This window comes from Strix uralensis, chromosome 5 (genome assembly GCF_047716275.1).
Source record: "Strix uralensis isolate ZFMK-TIS-50842 chromosome 5, bStrUra1, whole genome shotgun sequence".
Classification (NCBI taxonomy): domain Eukaryota; kingdom Metazoa; phylum Chordata; class Aves; order Strigiformes; family Strigidae; genus Strix; species Strix uralensis.
This window is the reverse complement of record NC_133976.1, coordinates 1662563-1680832: the sequence shown is the minus strand read 5'-3', so window position 1 is coordinate 1680832 and position 18270 is coordinate 1662563. Positions and strand designations below refer to the sequence as shown.

The window sequence follows — 18270 nt, the reverse complement described above, 5'->3', positions numbered from 1 at the left end:
CCTTGTCTTGTACAAGCTGTTGCAGCCACCTAAGCTCAATATGCCTCCCCAGGCCAGGTCCAGCTCCCCTGTCCAGCTCCTCTCGCTTTGCTACCTCCCAGTTCTTCCCATCTGCTGTCATACCCTGCACTTTTTGCCCCAAAAGGACATATTACATGAAAATGTCACCAAGACAAGTCAGTATGTCACCACACTGACAATGTCGCATGATTTACCATCCAGTTGTCTAAGTCACGCAGGCCACTGGAAGCCACCCTGTCCAGTGGGACCATCTTTACCTCAGGTGAAACATTCTAAATATACTGATTTAGCATGCAATTCACACAACCCTCTTCATTTACAGCATTTCAGAACAGAAATAAGAAGTTACACCTGTACAGCATGCAAAGAGACCCAAAATCTCTTAAAGTTTTAACTGTGACCTTGGCAACATGCAGTCTGACGTATACTACTATGTGTAGTCAATTTAGTGTCATGGTCTAAGCCCAGCTGGTAATTGAGCACCACAGCCACTTGCTCACTCCCCCCCAGTCAGATGCAAGAGAAAACAAGAAGGGTAAAAATGAGACAACTTGTGGATTGAGATAAAGACAGTTTGATAGGTAAAGCAAAAGCCAAATGTGCATGCAAAGCAAAACAAGGAATTCATTCCCCACTTCCTATGGGCAGGTGGCACTCAGCCATCTCCAGGACATCACAGCTCCATCAGACATAACAGTGACTTGGGTAAACAACTGCCATCACTCGGAACTTCCCCCCCTTCCTTCTTTTTCCCTCAGTTCTACAGGCTGAGCATGACCCCGTATGGGCTGGGACATCCCTTGGGTCAGTTGGGGTCAGCTGTCCCGGCTGTGCCCCCTCCCAACTCCTTGTGCACCCCCAGCCACTTGCTGGTGGGGTGGGGTGAGGAGCAGAAAAGGCCTCGGCTCTGTGTAAGAGCTGCTCAGTGATAACTGAAACATCCCTGCGTTATCCACACTGTTTCCAGCACAAATCCAAAACAGAGCTCGTACTAGCTACTGTGAAGAAAACTTAACTCTCCCCCTAGCCAAAACCAGCACATTTAGCTATAAAGATACCTCAGCAAAAGCACGGCAACATGTGGCTCTCACCACAGCAAGGGCGCCCAGCACAGCCAGCCAGCCGCTCACCCCTTCCCCGCCATCTTCACCCTCTCCCCAGCGCGGCCAACATGGCAACCCCGGCACCCGCCTCACGCGCCTCTTCCCGCCAAAAAAACCGCACCAGCCCAATGGCCGTGGCGCGAGCGTTCCCCGCGGTCCCGCCCCCCTCCCGGTCTTCACGGCAACAGGCCGCGCCTCCTCTGTGCTGCGCAGCCGGGATGCCGCGGCGACATTCGCGCAGGCGCAGCCGGGGCGGCCGGTGGTTCTGAGGGGTGTGGGGATCGCGCTCTGCCGGCACCCGCCGCGTCCGTCCCGGCTGGAAAAAGGGGACCCCCTGCGCTGCCTGAGGGGAAGGGGGTGTCTCCTCACCTCTCCGGAGCCCGAGCTCTGCGGCAGGTACTGTGGCTGCCCCGCGCCGGCACCGCCTGGCGCCTGGGGCCTGCACAGGGTCGGGGGGGTCTGAGGGGGGAGATTTGGGGCCGCCTGTGTGTGGTGGGTCAGGACTGGGAGGGATGCGGGGCCACCTCCGTGAGACAGGGGTCGGGATGGGGGGGACATGTCGGGCCTCTTCTGTGTGAGGGCGGTGTGAGCTGTGGGGCTGCCGGTGTGTAACGGTGAGGTGTGGTTGCGGGGAGCCGTGAGGCAGCTTCTCTGACAGTGGGGGCAGCTGTGGAGACCCCCCCGGGGTGGTGTGGGGGGGTGGTGTCTGGGGGGAGCTGTGGAGGCTGCCTGCGTGTGACAGTGGGGTCTGTGCAGGGGGAGCCCCGAGGGTCCCTGTGCGTGGCAGGGGAAGCTGTGACACTTGTCTGTGTGTGACAGGGCTGGGGGGGGGCGGTGCCGAGGGTGTGGGAAGCTGGGGCTGTGTGTGGCAGAGGGGATGGCGTGGGGGGAAGCTGGGGGGTTTGGGGCAAGGGGAGGTGTGTGGGACCTCCCTGTGTGGCCCTGGGGTCAGCGCCTGCTGGGGTGTCAGGGTGAGGCCTCCCCTCATGCCTGTGCCTTAGCAGAAGAGGGCAGGGGACGGGGCAGGACGTAGTTCAGTCTGGAGGTGAACACCCCACAGCCAGCCCCCCTCAGCGAGTAGAAAGGGACCAAATGTCCCTTTGATTTCAGTGTCCTAACAGTGCAGCTTCTGCTTCTGCAGGAGGACGTGGTTCAGGGAGAGAGGTTGGGAGTGTGAGGGTCGGGGAGAGGATCTCTGCTCAGGGCTGCTCCATTTGTCAGCGTGGGAAGGGAAGTCTTGGGGCTGAAAGCGTGTGAAAAACCTGTCAAAAAAACTACCAGGCAATGTGCTCTTGTAGAATTCTCCCGGTAATCCTGATGTTCACTATTCACCGTTGAATCGTTGTACCAGTAAGAAGGCAGTAATGTAAAGGTGCAGTATTTGTCCCAGAAAGCAAATTCTTTATGTTCCCATCTAGTGCAGAATGATGTGAGAAGTTTTTCAGTGAGTGGCAGGAAGGAAGAGTCGCATATTTTGGTGATGGGACTAGAAGAAAAAGTCAGGTGATGAGGTGACAGTGCTGACAGTAGAGTTCATTGAAGAAATATGACCTATTTTTCCTGGTAAAAAGAATCTGGTTTTTTTTAAATATGCTAAACATGACTCTGGCTAAAGGAAAAGTCCATTTACATAGTCTGTTTTAGACTACTGCTGTTTTTTCTTTAATCGTGTGCTGACTGAGGGTCTTACTGTACAAAAGTTGTCAAATTCTGTCATTTCTCTGTGTTTGTTGTTGCAGATCATGGCAGCAGAGCAGAGTCCAGCAAGTTCCGTCATCGACAGGGCCGTCAAGATGAGGAAGGAGATGGAAGCCCGGAAAGTGGTCTTGGCCTGGGGGCTCCTTAATGTGTCTCTCGCAGGCATGATCTATACTGAAATGTACGTTAATTGTTACATCTGAGTCAAACAAGCAAAGCCTCCTCCTTTGTATCTGCCTGAATGTTTCCTGGGACTGAATAGTTGCAAAAGGATAACTTCTTTGTTTTCTTCTCAGGTCTGGAAAACTCATAAGCTCCTATTACAACATCACATACTGGCCACTCTGGTATATTGGTGAGTTGCTGCAGCATTTAAATTAGTTTTCAGGGTTCTTTTCTTTTATTCACTTGTTCAGTTTTATTGCTGGAGAGGTGGTCTTTAAACCAGCTCTTTTTTTTTTTAAATTGGGTTTTTTTGTTAGTTTTAAATTTAAACCAAAACTTTGGTTTGCTTTCTGCCATCTCCCTTGAAACTTGGAATTTCTTCCGTTTTAGTGACAGGTAAGGAGTGTTAACAGCTTTCTTAGGTATGGAGAACTTACTTGGTGCATTAAATCTGTTTAATGTGTGGAGTGAGGCTTTGGGGAACACGGCAGATTTTACTGCCGTGTCGTACCGTGGGCGTGGATGGCATTTCACAAGAATTAAAGTTTGTTTCGGAGGAGCAGACTCTAAGCCAGCTGCATCAAACGTGATTAGAGGATGAAGCAAGAGGAGGAGAAAAATCCTGAGATGAGTGACAGATGATTTGACAGAGGATGGTTTTTGAGAAAGACTGTGAAACTTAATTGTAGTAGATTTGGAAAATGACTGTCTGTCTTTAAAAATTCAATTGTAGCAGTATAAATTAATCTCAATATAGAAAGGAAAATTATCTCCGAAGGTTCTTACATAAAAAGGTGAAGAAATCTTAGATATTGCCCAAACTGGTACTTCTTGACAGCACTAATAATGACCTGTTTGTAGTAGGCATATGCCCATGTTTGCAAACAACCCACTTTTGTTATTCCCCACGCTCAAGCTACAGTAAAAACTTCTCTGTTTCTTCTAGAACTTGCACTTGCATCTCTGTTCAGCCTGAATGCCTTATTTGATTTCTGGGTGTACTTCAAATACACGGTGGCACCGACCAGCTTGGTCATGAGTCCTCGCCAGCAGACCCTGCTGGGGTTGCAGAATGCAGGTGGGTGCAATAAACATCTCCGGCAATCTTTTTTAGTTCTTCTTTTTTGTTTCAAGATGGTGTCTCTCTCAGCGGTGGGATTCTTTAGTGGAGTGAGTTCTGAATGGCCTCATCTGACAGGAGCGGTGAACTGAATTACCTGCAGCCTATTAAAATTCACAGTGTCAAGTGATAATTTGATGAGTGTTTGTGGGGAGAACTGGCGGGGAAACAAACACAGAGACGGTGAACAAGGGCAGGATGAGAGCGGCTGCTGAAGGGCAGAGAGAGACTTGAACACTGTGAGGTGTGACAAGGAATTTGTGACTTATCCATGGAACTAGGAGCAAGGCAGAGAGCGCAGGTTTGTATTTTATTTTGATGTCCTACTGCTGTCACGCTGGGTAACGAGAACCAAATGAGAGGGGCAGACAGACCTTCGTCAGAAAATGAGCCTAGAGAGTGGACGCTCAGAAAGCTTTTGAAGATCCAAGCAAAGTTCTGAAAAGAGCCTGACAAGGTAAATAGACCAAAAGCAAAATGCTAGCACGGTAGTATTGCACTCTGCTGGTCTGCCCCTAGGAAATGGGCAGCAGGTGGTTATAATGCTGCAACAACAAGGTTCAAGCATCTCCTGTGTTTATTTGCAGAGATAAATTAAGACATTCAATGCCTAAAGATGCCCAGAGTAGGCAGGTGGAGGAGCTGATGAGATAGGCGATGGAATAGAGAACCCCCCTGGGTTACGCAAGGTGCCTGGTAACACTGAACTGAAATCTGAAGCTGCAGGATTCGTGCTGAGTTGTGGTCCTGTGTCTCAGTCTTCTCTTTTTTTCTGTCAGTGGCTTGACTGCGGAGTTCTGTAGGGACACTGGTTTTTCTAGCGTCCCTTCTAGCATCTTCTTTAAATTGCCTTAAGATAGCGTTGTGTCTGCGTTTGAAGGGGGGAGGAGAGTTTGGGGCTGCTGCATCCACAATGCTAATTCTGTTTTTCCTCCTTGCAGCGGTACAAACAACTCCACCGCGTGAGCTGGCGGCAAAGAAAGCCCCGTCTCTGACACCTTCTCCTCCGATCCAGGGCCAGAGTGTGCTGAGTTACAGCCCGTCCCGCTCCCCAAGCGCCAGTCCAAAGTTTACTACCGGTTGTATCCCAGGGTACAGCCCTCAACTACAGGCTCTGTCAAGCACCAGCGCTGCTTACGGCAGTGCTGGAACCTATTCCCCAGGCAGCAGCTACAGTAAGGTAAGGACCAGGCCAGCTCCCAAGGGTACGGTTTGGGTCTGTGCTTTGTGCCCTGTGCCGCTGAAGGGGAGCAGCAGCCAGCGGAGAGTTGTCTGTGTGTGTCTTTGCTCCTTTGGCAAAGCAGATCTCAGTTTGTCCTATCGGGATCTGTCCTTTTTCCCTCGTGTCACCTCATTGGGTTGGAGCAGCTGGTTTGTTTCGGAACAAAGCAAAAACAAGAAATCAAACTGTCAGCGCAAAGGAGACCAAAAGAACCCAACCCAAACCCCAAACAAGAGTCTTTTATATTCATGTCATTTACAAATCAAGGTGGAATTCTGTCTTCTTTATATGATACAACCATTTTTTTTTTAATTTGCCCAAGGTTTCCAGCTGCAGCTGCTCTCCTAGCGGGTCACCGTACCCTACTAGTGTTGGGCCAGTGGAAAGCAGCAGCTTAAGGTCTCGTTACCGCTCTTCCCCTGTTCTGTATAATTCTCCTACGGGCGAAGAAGATTATATGACAGACCTCAAGGCACTGCACACCTTCCTTCGGAACGAAGAACAGAAGCAGCAGAGAGTTCAACTAGGTAAAAAAACCAAACTGATTTGATCGGAAAAGCTTGGTCAGGAGAAGGGGTTGGGTTTATTGGAGATTGGCTTTTACAGATGAAAAAAGTCACAGAGGATTCCGGCGTCATCTTACTAGTAAATAGACCTAACTCGTTTATGGTAATCGCCTGTGACCTTGGTAAAAGTGGCTGCTGACTAGTTTAGTCCTCTCCTGAGTGATTAGGGTGTGATTTCTAGCTGTCTCTGTGGCTTAGGATCTTCAGAAAGTTTTCCTCCAAAGTTTTCCTGGGGATCGGATGGGAACGTGTGCTGATAGACTGTCTCTGTGGCATTTGTTGGCTGTAGTGGCCCGTGATAAGCTGCTGGGCTCTGTCGCCGTGTGATGAGAGGGATATCTTGTGGAGGGGGCATTTCAGATATGGGGGGTGAATTACCTGCAGGCAGTTTTTGTCCTGGATTGGGACAATCGGGGTGAAATCGGTGTTTCTGCAGACTGACCTCAGTGTTCATGGCAGTTTGTGTCTCTTGTCAAAGCTTTCACATACTGACCTACTGTGCCTGTGCTGTTGCTTCGAGAACTTCCTGGCAATAATTGTAAGTGACTTTTTAATGAACGAATTGTTTCAGGAAGTTCGGATTCCAGCTCCCCTTCCACCAGCCCAACTTTCTGGAACTACAGCCGTTCCATAGCCGACTGCGCACAGATGCTGAGAAAGTTCCAGTATCAGCTGGCTTGCAGGTCCCAGGCACCATCAGCACACAAGGATGAAGCTGATCTGAGCTCGAAACAGGCTGCAGAAGAGGTAAATTCCACAGCAAAAGTGGTCAGGAGAGAGAACCGGGGCTCTAAAGTACACAGCTTTGTGCAAAGGTTTGGATTTGAGCTGCATCAAAAATGTGGGAGAGAGAAATCCTCTAGCACTGAGCTGTCTTCATACAGCTTGCAAGGCTTCTTGTCACTGTAAATGGCCATTTCAAACTCTGAACTGTAGTGGGAAAAGTATTTCTCCCTTGGAGAGCAAGGCTTACACTGGATAAAATACATTTCTGATCTAAAAATGGAGTTGAAACGGATCTGTATTTAACCCAGTGGAACAGCTGGAGGATATAAAGCATAAAGCCTTTACGCTTGCGTCTGAAAGAAGTCTGATGCCAAGGAATACAATTCACATGGCTTCAATTAAATTTGATCGATTATTTCCTACGTTAACCTAATGAAACTTCCTACAGTTCAGAGCAATTTTGTCCTAATAGAGCAGAGAGCTTCGAACTGAATTTGGACTCATGCAGGATGATTGTAGCGTGACTGGAGAGTGAGAGCGTTGTATGTGAAGCTGCTGTAGAAGTCACATGATACAGCCAGCAGATGTATAAGGGAAAAATGCGATTTGAATGATGTAGTTCGTATCAGAAATTGTCACAGACCCTAAAAACTCTTGGTGTTCTCTTAAGTTCCTACATGTGCTTAATAAACCTTTCCATAGGTTTGGGCACGGGTGACGATGAACCGCCAGCTCCTTGATCACATGGATTCCTGGACCGCAAAGTTCAGAAACGTAAGTCCCGTCTTAGGACAAGACGTCCCGTCTCTATGGTGAGGTCTGGTTTTCCTTGCTGTAACCCAAATTGATATTTCTGCAGTATTTCTAACTCACTCTCCTGGGCTCAAAGTGTGGAAAATTCCAACCCAAAGGTTGGGTTTTTTCTGACTGTCCTGAGCAGCATAATAAAAGCAAAATAAAAAACCTTGATCTTAGAAATAGGAATTGCTAGAGCAGGGGAAACTTAATTGCGCACAACGGCAAAATAATTAGTAAATCTAGCTTTGAATTGCCCCATCAGTCATAGCATCTATCAGGTATATAATTTTGCTTGTGTGTTTTGTGTGGTTTTTTGGCTTTTAGTAAGATTGGTGAAAAGCAAAGATGAGTATGAGATCCATGCCAGATTCCTGAGCATCTGTTCCTAAACCCAGGGCCAGCACGCTTCAGTTCCCAACTGCTGTCGCATACAAATCCCACACAAAATAGTGTTTATCAGCTTCTTGATTTCCTCAAACAATTGTGAGGGGGAGTGGCCTCATCAAAGTATAAATTCCCTTTATGGTTGGAGGGCTGTACTTTATAACACCCATTTCCTCATTGTTCAGAAAAGCTTTAGAAAGAAAAGCTTTATCTGATACTTTCTAGAGATTTGTTTTCCTGACTCCTTTATTTGGATTTTCTGGTCTTTTAGACCTCTAGTCTTTTAGACCTTTTAGGTCTTTTACATGTTTTAGTCCATTTTTATATTGAATTTTCTGGTCTTTTGGAAAGTATTAGTCATTTAAACTCCGCCTAACTTGATATTCTAATTTAATTACTTTTCTCCTTGGTTGGCTTCAGTATTTCTGTTGTTAAGCTTCTTTGTGATTGTAACGGTGATGATTAGTAGGATGGAAGCTAAAGGTTGGGGTTTTTTAAACATTTTTCTTGCTTCTGACATCTTGAATTTTCACCTTTTTCTTTCCTAGTGGATTAATGAGACTATTCTAGTGCCACTTGTCCAGGAGATTGAGTCTGTGAGCACTCAGCTGCGAAGAATGGGGTGTCCGGAGTTGCAGATCGGAGGTAGGATGAGGCTTTGGAGCCCCTGTCTTCACCCCCCTTTCATCCCCACCCCTTTTTACCCCCCCACCCCAGCCCCATTTAGTGTGCTGTAAATTCACAGTGTCTCCCTACAAAGTCTCACTGTCTTCACTACTACGGCTGTTTCCAAATGCTTCCTTAAAAAACTGGTTTTTAAAATTCTGATAAATTCCAGTTCTGGTTTTTCTGTCACTATACAATTCTGAAAGAACTGCTTCTCTTCTTGCTTCAAATCCATATGTCCTTAACCGAGAAGTGGATTTGATAGGCTGCATTTAAATTACACCCACCTTTTGGGGGCTCTTTGCTGCGTCTCCTCAAGAGCCGCAGCTCTTGTGATGCCTCTAGAAAAACTGGTCAGTGCCACTCTTGTCCCCACTTTGTTACTCTCCCTCTGCTCTTCAAAGTCGATGTTGGTTCCTTGTAGTTTTTCTATTCTGTGATGTAAAGGCGACATCTGCTACTTCATTGGAATTGAAATGAGTGTTTGGGGTAGTGTCAGATGGTCAGTGTTTCTAGGACTTTAAGTGATGCACCAGAAAGGGGAGCTCTTTGTAGCAACGCATGGCATGGGAGGTGCTTGGGGGTCCTGTGGTGCTCGGGGCTGACCTGCGCTGGCTCTTCCTCTCTTGCAGAAGCCAGCATCAGCAGTCTGAAGCAGGCAGCGCTCGTTAAAGCTCCACTCATTCCAACCCTCAACGCTCTCGTGCAGTATCTGGATCTTACCCCAAACCAGGAGTATTTGGTTGAGAGGATCAAAGGTACGTGGTGTCACCGGACTGACTTTAAAACTCTCCCGTGACCAGTCAAGTGTTGGTGGTGTCAGATGTTCCTTCAGCGGACGTGTTTGAAGAGTCATGGTGGGGATGAGAGCAGCAGCAGAGATGTTTCTTCGCAATTTTTTATAGCGATGGAATGATGCGAGATTTGGATGTAACTTTGGGAATGTTTTTTAAAAGCTTTATTTCTCATTTCCCTCCTGCATGCTCAGGGTGCAAAGTGCTCCAGTTAATCTCTTCATTAACTAAAAATAGAAATTATCCTGTAAATTTACCTCCCTCTATTACCATCTTTACAAGCATTTCATTAGCCGAACTTTTCCTGTTTTCTACACCGGAAACATGTATGAAGCCCTTGAAACTAGCACAGAATTCTGCTTTCATGCACTTTCAACCCCCAGTAACTGCATAAATCTTGTTGCTTGCAGAGCTTTCTCAGGGAGGATGCATGAGTTCATTCCGATGGAACAGAGGAGGGGAATTCAAAGGCCGCAAGTGGTACACTGACTTGCCCACCGACTCCTCTGTAAGTTTTCGCAGCCGTCTTGATACGACAGCTTAAAGCGGGTTGCCTTTCAGCAGAGGTTTTCTGGAGGGAGTAGCCTGTCAGTCTTTTGAGGAACATGGTAAAATCCTGTTTGCGTCATTTCCACAGATAATCCCGTTGCAGTCAGTGGGGTTCCCTGGGGATTGGACGTTGCGTCGATCCCAAAAATGCAATTGCACATCTTAGCCTTAGGCCGGGCTCTTAGACTCCTCTGAAATGTCTGTCAGATAACTACAGGAGCAGCCTGGCAGGTGGGGATCTCCTTGGGATGCTTCTCTTGCTGTATTTTTTTTAAAGGGCCAAATGTCTGCCTTAACCTAACAATTTCTAATGCAAGGAAAACCTTTCAACCTGTTCTCATTTTCCTTTGCTCTAATGGATAGAGGAGAAAAATGCAGATGGAGTGGCATGAGTGCGGTTTAATTCAGTAATATTTTGTAGAAATCTGAAATCTGTTGCATATCCCACGTGACAGAAGGCTTGTAGCGATGCTTCACCCGTTAACGTGGCAGGTCAGGAGGAACAGCACCTCAGTGTAAACAATGACTTGAAAATTCAACTGAGGTGATAAAAAGTATTAAAAGGAAGACCACAGAACAATTCAGGGAAATGAATGGAAATTGAATTCATGGAAAAAAGAAGCTTTACAGTGTGAGTCTTCAGTTGAACTCTGTATCTGAAAGTCGAGTTAGGGTGATTTATTTATTTTTTCCCCACTATCAAGAGATTTTCAGTTACTTGGGAGAATAAAACCCAGGAGATCTGAATGTCAGAGCTTCACAGCTTTGCTGACAAAGATATAACAAGAGTCAGTTGCTTGGAAGCTGAAGTTGTACAAAATCCATCTTGAAATAGGATTTGATTTTCTATTTCTGAAGATGATTAAATATTTGATAGTGACTGGCCACAGAGCAACTCTCAGTGTCTTGATCCACAGCGGGGTGAGCAGCTCAAAAGTGTTTAAAGATCATGAGACAGAGGAGGGCACCCTGCAATGAAACTTCCAGGAATTCTGGGAAAGAAGTTCTGATCTAAGAGATTAAAAGAAACACTTGCCATGAAGTTCTGACATTAAATTACTCAAAACAATTACTGTAAGAATAACAAAAAAAATACAATTTTGCATTTTTGTTGATCACACTGCAGGTAATACAAAGCTATACTATCCAAGGTGCATCTCCCAGATTTCTTTAGACTTTGGCCGTTTAGCCCAGAGAAACTCTTGTTTTTTATGTGAAACAGATCCCGTTATATAGAACAAACACAGAAAGTATCAGATTACAGATAATTGGGTGATGTTGCTCACATAAAATGTTGAGAACTCCCTGGGAAGGGTTAAACCACCAATAGCAGGCTGCAGCGTGGTTTTCTGGATACTTGTTTTAGGATTTTATTTCCAAATTTTGGCATTCTCAGTAAGACTCGTGGCCAGCTCAGGTTTTTCCAGTGATTTTTGTTTGGCCTTTGTGAGGGAAGAGATTTGCTGTAATTTGGTTTCATCTGCCCTTCTGAGCCGAATCCTCACAGCTAGCACAGAACCCGTGGCTAAAACAATTTGCTTGGAGTTCATGGCCTAAATCTGCTAAATCTATGACTCTGCCAAATTCTGCAGGATGCAGCGAGAGTTGCTCATGGGGGAACCGAGCTCCTGACGCGCAGCATCAGTTCTTAGTGTTGTGACTGATGCTGTTTCACTTACTGGAAAAAACAAACCGGCCTTCACGGCCGTGGCGTGCCGGGCCCGTTGAAATCTCCGCTTTAAGCGTTAAACTGCCTCAGGCTCCTGAACACACAGGGGTTGAGTCAACGTTGCAATTACAAAAACTAACTAATACCTGAGATTATGGCAAGAAAGCTGCTGTATTTTTAAGGACACTAAAGTGAGAATTGTTTTAATTTTTCCAGATCGTCATGCACGTGTTCTGCACTTACCTCGACTCCAGGCTGCCGCCTCACCCCAAATATCCCGACGGCAAAACCTTCACTTCCCAACACTTCATTCAGACACCGGATAAACCAGGTACCGGCGCTCACATTGAGCTGCCCTTGGCCTCTGGGATCACGTCAGCACCCTTGAAATCCCCGACACCTTTGGAACTTTTCACTTGCAGACACTTCGAATGAAAACGTATTTTGCATCTACCAGAGCAGCATCAATCCGCCCCACCACGAGCTGATCTACCGGCGCCACGTCTACAACCTGCCCAAGGTACGGTGGTGGTAGCGGTGTCCTCCGGCTGTCAGGAAATCTGATTGGGGTCTGATTTGGGGCTTTTTTTTTTTTCTCAATTTAGCCACATTTATTGACTGTTGACACTTAGGCTGGCTCAGTGCAGGCAGTAAACCTTAGCTTGGCCTTTGACCATGATGTTGTACTTAGTCTGCTCCTAAATAGTAGATTTAGTATCTGTTTAAGGTCCATACATACCTAGGCAGTAGCTTCCTCTTGTTTGTTTTCTAACAACTTATTTTAAAATACCACATCACGTAATCCTTGATGTGTGTTGTCACCCGGGGCTTGTCCCTAAGAATCCTGGGGGGAAGCTTCTGTCCTGGTTTAGGCCCGGAGGGTAACTAAGCCCCACGCAGCCCTTCACTCGCTCCTTCCCCCTCAGCGCTGGGAAGGAGAAAAATTTAAACAAAAAGGCTCAGGAATTGAGATGAGGACAGGGAGGGGTTTCCTCACCCGTTAAAACAGGCAAAACCCCAGACTCGTTAGGGGAAGGAGAACAAGAACATCGCTTTGATTCAAACACTCACAAACCCAACACTTAACAGGCAGACTGGGACAGAGAGAAGCATTACAAAACACCTCCCCTCACCCCTCCCTTCTTCCCGGGCTCAGTTTTGTTTGAGGGTCCTGCTTTTATACAGTTTAACAAACAAATCCTATTAAAATGGAAAAAAGGGGCGTGGAAACATCCGGTAGATCGGCTTCACTCGGGCGCATCCCAGATCTGGCCAGGATCCGGGGCGCATCCGAGGAGTTCCTGTCTTGTAGGAAACAGCTGGCTTAGGGTCCAAAAAGAGATATTCTTTATCTAGTTTTCAGAGGAAATCTGGTCGTATTTCATGCGGATAGGGTGCTGTCGGGAGGTTCACTCAGAAGTCAACTCTGGTGCGAGGCCTGTGGGTCAGGCTTTGGTTTGAGGCCTAAGGTTCAGGCCTTTTTATGTCCCCCAAACAATCACCAAAACCCCCAAAAACCCCATCATCCAAAAATACCCAAAACCGCCAAAATATCCCGAAAACCCCCACCCACCCCCCAAAAAACAAAACTCAAAACCCCAAAAAACCCCAAAACCCAAAAGAAAACCAAAGCCCCCAAAACCCCTAAAAACTCCAAAAAACCCCCCAAACCCCCCAACCTCACCAAAAACCCTGAAAAAAACAAACCACTAAAACCTCAAAAATACAAGAAACCCAAAAACCCAAGGACACCAAAAACCAAAACCCACCAAAACCCCCAAAACCCCACCACACGCACAGCCCCAGCGCAGCTTCCGCTCTCAAACTAGCAAAATTCTCCAGTGAATTTTAATTTTCGATCGACCCCTGCTCTGCTTTCCAAAAACCTCCAGCACGTCAAGTATTTAGAGGTGATAACCCAGCCAAAACCCACGTTTGGTCTTTTTCCTGGTATTTCTCTCACTGAAAAGAGCCGAGGATGAAGGCAAAAACGCCGCCAGCCCCCCCGTGAGGCCATTTTGCGGTGGCTTTCTCAACGGCCGCTTCCTCCGCCTGAAAATCCCGCTGGGATTTCTCCTCGGGGACTTGACTTCAAAGTTTTTTTTCTCTCTCTGTGGCTTCAGGGCAGAAACAACCTGTTCCACACCTTGCTCATGTTCCTGTACATCATCAAGACCAAGGAGTCGGGGATGCTGGGGTGAGTAGTGCCGGGGTGAGGGGAACATCCTGCCGCGAGGCTCCTCGTCGAGCTGGAACCGCTCCAGCGGGGGGACGGGAACGGGGCTAAAACCACCTTCGCGTCTGCAACGGTCGCGGCTTTTTCGTAAAATCGGAGAAATGTGAACGGGTGGGAGCGACCAGCGACGTCCAGATTCCGCTTCGGCCTCAAAGAGCCGCGCTGGAGTCACGGCAAAGCCCGATGCTGCGCGGTGAAGTGCCCCCTGGGGAGTTTTTCATAGAATGTTTGAAACAGGTGCTTGGGGGGGGGGGGGGGTTTGGTGGGGTTTTTGTGGTTTTCGCGTTTTTTTGTGGTTTTGGCGGGTTTTGGGGGGTTGTTTGTAGTTTTGGTGGTTTCGGTGGGTTTTTTGGGTTTTTGGTGGTGCACGAAGGATAGTTTTTCATGTAGTATTTGAAAGAGACGCTTAAATTTCCGTGCCGTTCACTCCGACCCTGTTCATTTCTGCAGGCGTGTCAATCTGGGTTTATCCGGTGTCAACGTCCTGTGGATTTTTGGAGAGTAACATCCCCGCAGGCCGCGGCTCCGAGGAACGATGGCGAGAGGAACCGAGCAGCATCGTTCCGTTGTGGATTGACACGGACTGACTACGAAAATGGACCATTTCAGTTGGATTTTGTGGGCGGAAGGGGAAGCATTGGGCATTCCCCGGGCGGGTTTGGGGACGATATTATTTAAAATGTTTTGCTGCCGGGACGACCCCGCGTCCAAACCCCCGGCGGGTTTTCTCTTCCCGGCTCCTCGCCCCAAGGGCTCCTGTTTCAAAGCCTTTTGCCGTTTCTGTTCCGTTCTGGGTCCCCGCAGAACCGAGTTGAACTGATGCCGGGACTAACCCCCCCCTGCCTCCGGGGGCTGGCCGGGCCCTGCCGAGGGTGTGCGCAGCTGCGAGGAAGGGCCCAGGGATCTGGGCAGGGCAGGAGCCGCCGGCGCCAGAGGGGACCGAGGGCCGATGGGAACCCTTGGGAATGGGGGGGGGTAAGGGGGGGTAAGGGGCGGGTTTAAGGGGGGGTTGGGGGGTTAAGGGGGGGATTTGGGGGGGGGTTGAGGGTGTTTAAGGGGGGGTTGGGGGGTTTTTAGGGGTGGTTTGGGATTTGGGGTCGTTTGGGGGGGGTTGGGTTTTTTTGCGGGTTTTTTGCGCCCCTTTTTTGCGCCTTTTTATGGCGCGGTGTTTCTTGGCGCCTTTTTTTGGCATGGTTTTTTTTTTGGCACCTTTTTTTTGACCTTTTTTTGCGCCTTATTTTTGGCGCGGTGGTTTTTTTGCGCCCTTTTTCTGCGGCTTTTTTTTGCATCTTTTTTGCGGGTTTTTGGCGGTTTGTAGGGTTTTGGGGTTTGGGGGGTTTTCAGGTTTTGGGGTGTTTTGGTTTTGGGGGGATTTGGGTTTTTTGTTTTTTTGGTGTTTTGGGGTTTTTCGGGTGTTTTTTGGTGCTTTGGAGGGACTTTTGTGCTTTTTTGGATTTGGAGGTTTGGGGGGTTGGGGATTTTTGTGGGGTTTTTTGGGTTTTATTTTGGGGATTTTTTGGGTTTATTTTGGGGGTTTTTTGGTGTATTTTAAGTTTTTTTATTTTTGGGGGGTTTTTAAATTTTTTTAACTTTTTGTTCAAAGTAAGCCCACCATCCACCTCTGGCAGCCTTGCGAGCTCTGCCCTGGCCCATGCCTCCAGTACAACCACAGCTCTGCCCTTCCTTTACCTTTCCAGTGATCTTTTCACTGGCTTTTTGGCTCATAACCTCTGATTTGGGAGCCTCACGGACTGACACGCAGCTGCAGCACCTCGGCAGGAGCCCGGGCTCCATAAACCCGCAGGCTTTTTGGGGCAAAAAAACCTACTTGGGTTTGTTTCAGAGAAGAATTGTTCAATATTTGCCAAACAATTTTGATGTTTTATATATGGGAGAGAAGAATCTCTCATAAATGCTGGCAAATGAAGGCTTTAGAATTGCATGATTTTAAAAAAAAAAATATTAAGGGGAATAAAAATCCATAAGCCCCCCCCATGCTGAAGGTCTCTGAGTCGTAAACTGCCAAAACCCCCCCATTTGTACATAAAAGCTGTGAGAACTCCAGCGGGGGCGGGGAACCCCACGTGTTTTGGGATGAGAAAATGTATTTTTTGTACTGTATTTTATCTCTGTGGGGCCGGGGGAGCTGCTGGTTATTGGTGTGAACCGACCGTTATTGGTGATTCTTGTCTCCCCCGGAAGCCGCCGGGCTTTCCCTGTATTAAAGGAGTTTGTTTTAGCAAACGCTCGTTTGGGTTTTTCTTGGGGTTCAGCACCCCTAAATCCATCGCCGTACCAAGGGGGGACTTGGAAGAACCGGGTTTAGCTGGGCTTGACCCCCCGCCTCCCCCCTCCCCAGCTGTACCCCGTTACTCGCCTGCAAAAGGCTCTTGATGGGCAGAAATTCTCTTTTTTTGGACCTAAACCTGGGTGTTTCTCTAGAAGCAGCCCCGGGGCCCAGGTCCCTGCACACCCCCATAACTCTGCACCCCGATAATACCCTGCGCCTGGTCCCCAGGCACCCCCATAAACCACACACCCTGTGTACCTCAAGGTACGGGGTACACCAATACACCGTGTACCCCGACACACTGTGTACCCCAATGTACTGTGTAGCCCGCACCCTGGGTACCCCAATACTCTGTGTACCCCAATATACTGGGTACCCCCAATATACCATGTACCCTGCTCCCTGGGTACCCCAATACACTGTGTACCCCCCAGAACAGAGGAGGGGAATTCAAAGGCCGCAAGTGGTACACTGACTTGCCCACCGACCCCTCTGTAAGTTTTCGCAGCCGTCTTGATACGACAGCTTAAAGCGGGTTGCCTTTCAGCAGAGGTTTTCTGGAGGGAGTAGCCTGTCAGTCTTTTGAGGAACATGGTAAAATCCTGTTTGCGTCATTTCCACAGATAATCCCGTTGCAGTCAGTGGGGTTCCCTGGGGATTGGACGTTGCGTCGATCCCAAAAATGCAATTGCACATCTTAGCCTTAGGCCGGGCTCTTAGACTCCTCTGAAATGTCTGTCAGATAACTACAGGAGCAGCCTGGCAGGTGGGGATCTCCTTGAGATGCTTCTCTTGTTGTATTCTTTTTAAAAAGCCAAACGTCTGCCTTAACCCAACAATTTCTAATGCAAGGAAAACCTTTCACCTTGTCTCGGTTTTCTTTGCTCTAATGGATAGAGGGGAAAAATGCAGATGGAGTGGCATGAGTGCGGTTTAATTCTGTAATATTTTGTAGAAATCTGAAATCTGTTGCGTACCCCACGTGAGAGAAGACTTGTAGCGATGCTTCACCCGTTAACGTGGCAGGTCAGGAGGAATTCATTCCCCACTTCCCATGGGCAGGCGGGCGCTCAGCCACCTCCAGGACATCAGGGCTCCATCACGCGTAACGGCAACTTGGGAAGACAAACGCCATCACTCTGAACGTCCCCCCCTTTCCTTCTTTTTCCCCCAGTTCTACAGGCTGAGCATGACGCCGTATGGGCTGGGACATCCCTTGGGTCAGTTGGGGTCAGCTGTCCCGGCTGTGCCCCTGAAGTGAGGAACCTTAACAAAACGGATGCAAGACAACGAAGAGAGACACTGGTCAGGCGGGATAACGCAATAAAAGGGCGGGCTCTCAGCAGGAGGGGCTCTGGAGATAAGGAAGGAGCTGCAACTACTGAGTCCCAAGATAAGGAATGGGGACTCAACGAAGGCTAAGTTGTCATGACTATAGAAATGCTAACTAGGTGAAAAGTCACGAGAGGCAGAGGAGGCATCTTCAATCTTCATCCTGCAGACCCCCGCCCAAGACCACCAGGAGCCACTGCGCAGGCGCAACGGAGAGGGACTTGGGGCGGCATTTATGTCAGTGATTTCTCAAAACTGATTGTAATATCTCTCCCTATTCTCGGAATTATAATGACTAGGTAAACGCTTTACACTATAGAAAGGAGCCGCTTTTCGCTCCAAGGGGTGCACGCTTGTGGAGGAGCAATCCCCCGTGCACCCAGCGCTGTAATAAACAATGCCTGCTTTCTAATACTCTGATTCTGAGTCTTAGAGAGTTCTTCCTCGACCGGATTTTCCGTATCACCCCCTCCCAACTCCTTGTGCACCCCCAGCCACTCGCTGGTGGGGTGGGGTGAGGAGCAGAAAAGGCCTCGGCTCTGTGTAAGAGCTGCTCAGTGATAACTGAAACATCCCTGCGTTATCCACACTGTTTCCAGCACAAATCCAAAACCGAGCTCGTACTAGCTACTGTGAAGAAAACTCTCCCCCTAGCCAACAACCAGCACATTTAGCTATAAAGATACCTCAGCAAAAGCACGGCAACATGTGGCTCTGCACCACAGCAAGGGCGCCCAGCACAGCCAGCCAGCCGCTCACCCCTTCCCCGCCATCTTCACCCTCTCCCCAGCGCGGCCAACGTGGCGGCCCCGGCGCCCGCCTCACGCGCCTCTTCCCGCCAAAAGGCCGCCCCCGCCCAATGGCCGCGGCGCGAGCGTTCCCCGCGGTCCCGCCCCCCTCCCCGTCTCCACGGCAACAGGCTCCGCGTCCC

General features: G+C 48.6%; 2 protein-coding genes across 3 annotated transcripts in view; one reads left to right on the top strand and one right to left on the bottom strand.

Annotated features, from left to right (window-relative positions):
* The window catches only part of LOC141943915 (carboxypeptidase A2-like), a 34012-nt gene extending 15949 nt beyond the window's left edge, over positions 1-18063 (bottom strand). The window contains exon 1 of the mRNA XM_074869637.1: positions 18026-18063. The gene's annotated coding sequence lies outside the window, so the exon portion shown is untranslated. The remainder of the gene's footprint in view (positions 1-18025) is intronic.
* LOC141943914 (transmembrane protein 209-like) lies at positions 1367-14664 on the top strand. Of its 2 annotated transcripts, none has more exons than XM_074869635.1 (15): positions 1367-1520; positions 2864-3003; positions 3119-3177; positions 3934-4065; positions 5049-5287; positions 5652-5856; positions 6467-6642; positions 7324-7395; positions 8352-8448; positions 9102-9227; positions 9674-9771; positions 11698-11812; positions 11904-12001; positions 13605-13678; positions 14168-14664. In XM_074869635.1, the coding sequence occupies exons 2-15, from the start codon at positions 2867-2869 to the stop codon at positions 14220-14222; spliced, it is 1683 nt and encodes a 560-aa protein (XP_074725736.1). In that variant the 5' UTR covers positions 1367-1520; positions 2864-2866; the 3' UTR covers positions 14223-14664. The 2 variants fall into 2 exon arrangements, with proteins under 2 accessions (XP_074725736.1, XP_074725737.1); XM_074869636.1 differs by lacking the exon at positions 1367-1520 and adding an exon at positions 2629-2687.
* Positions 18064-18270: the final 207 nt, after the last annotated feature.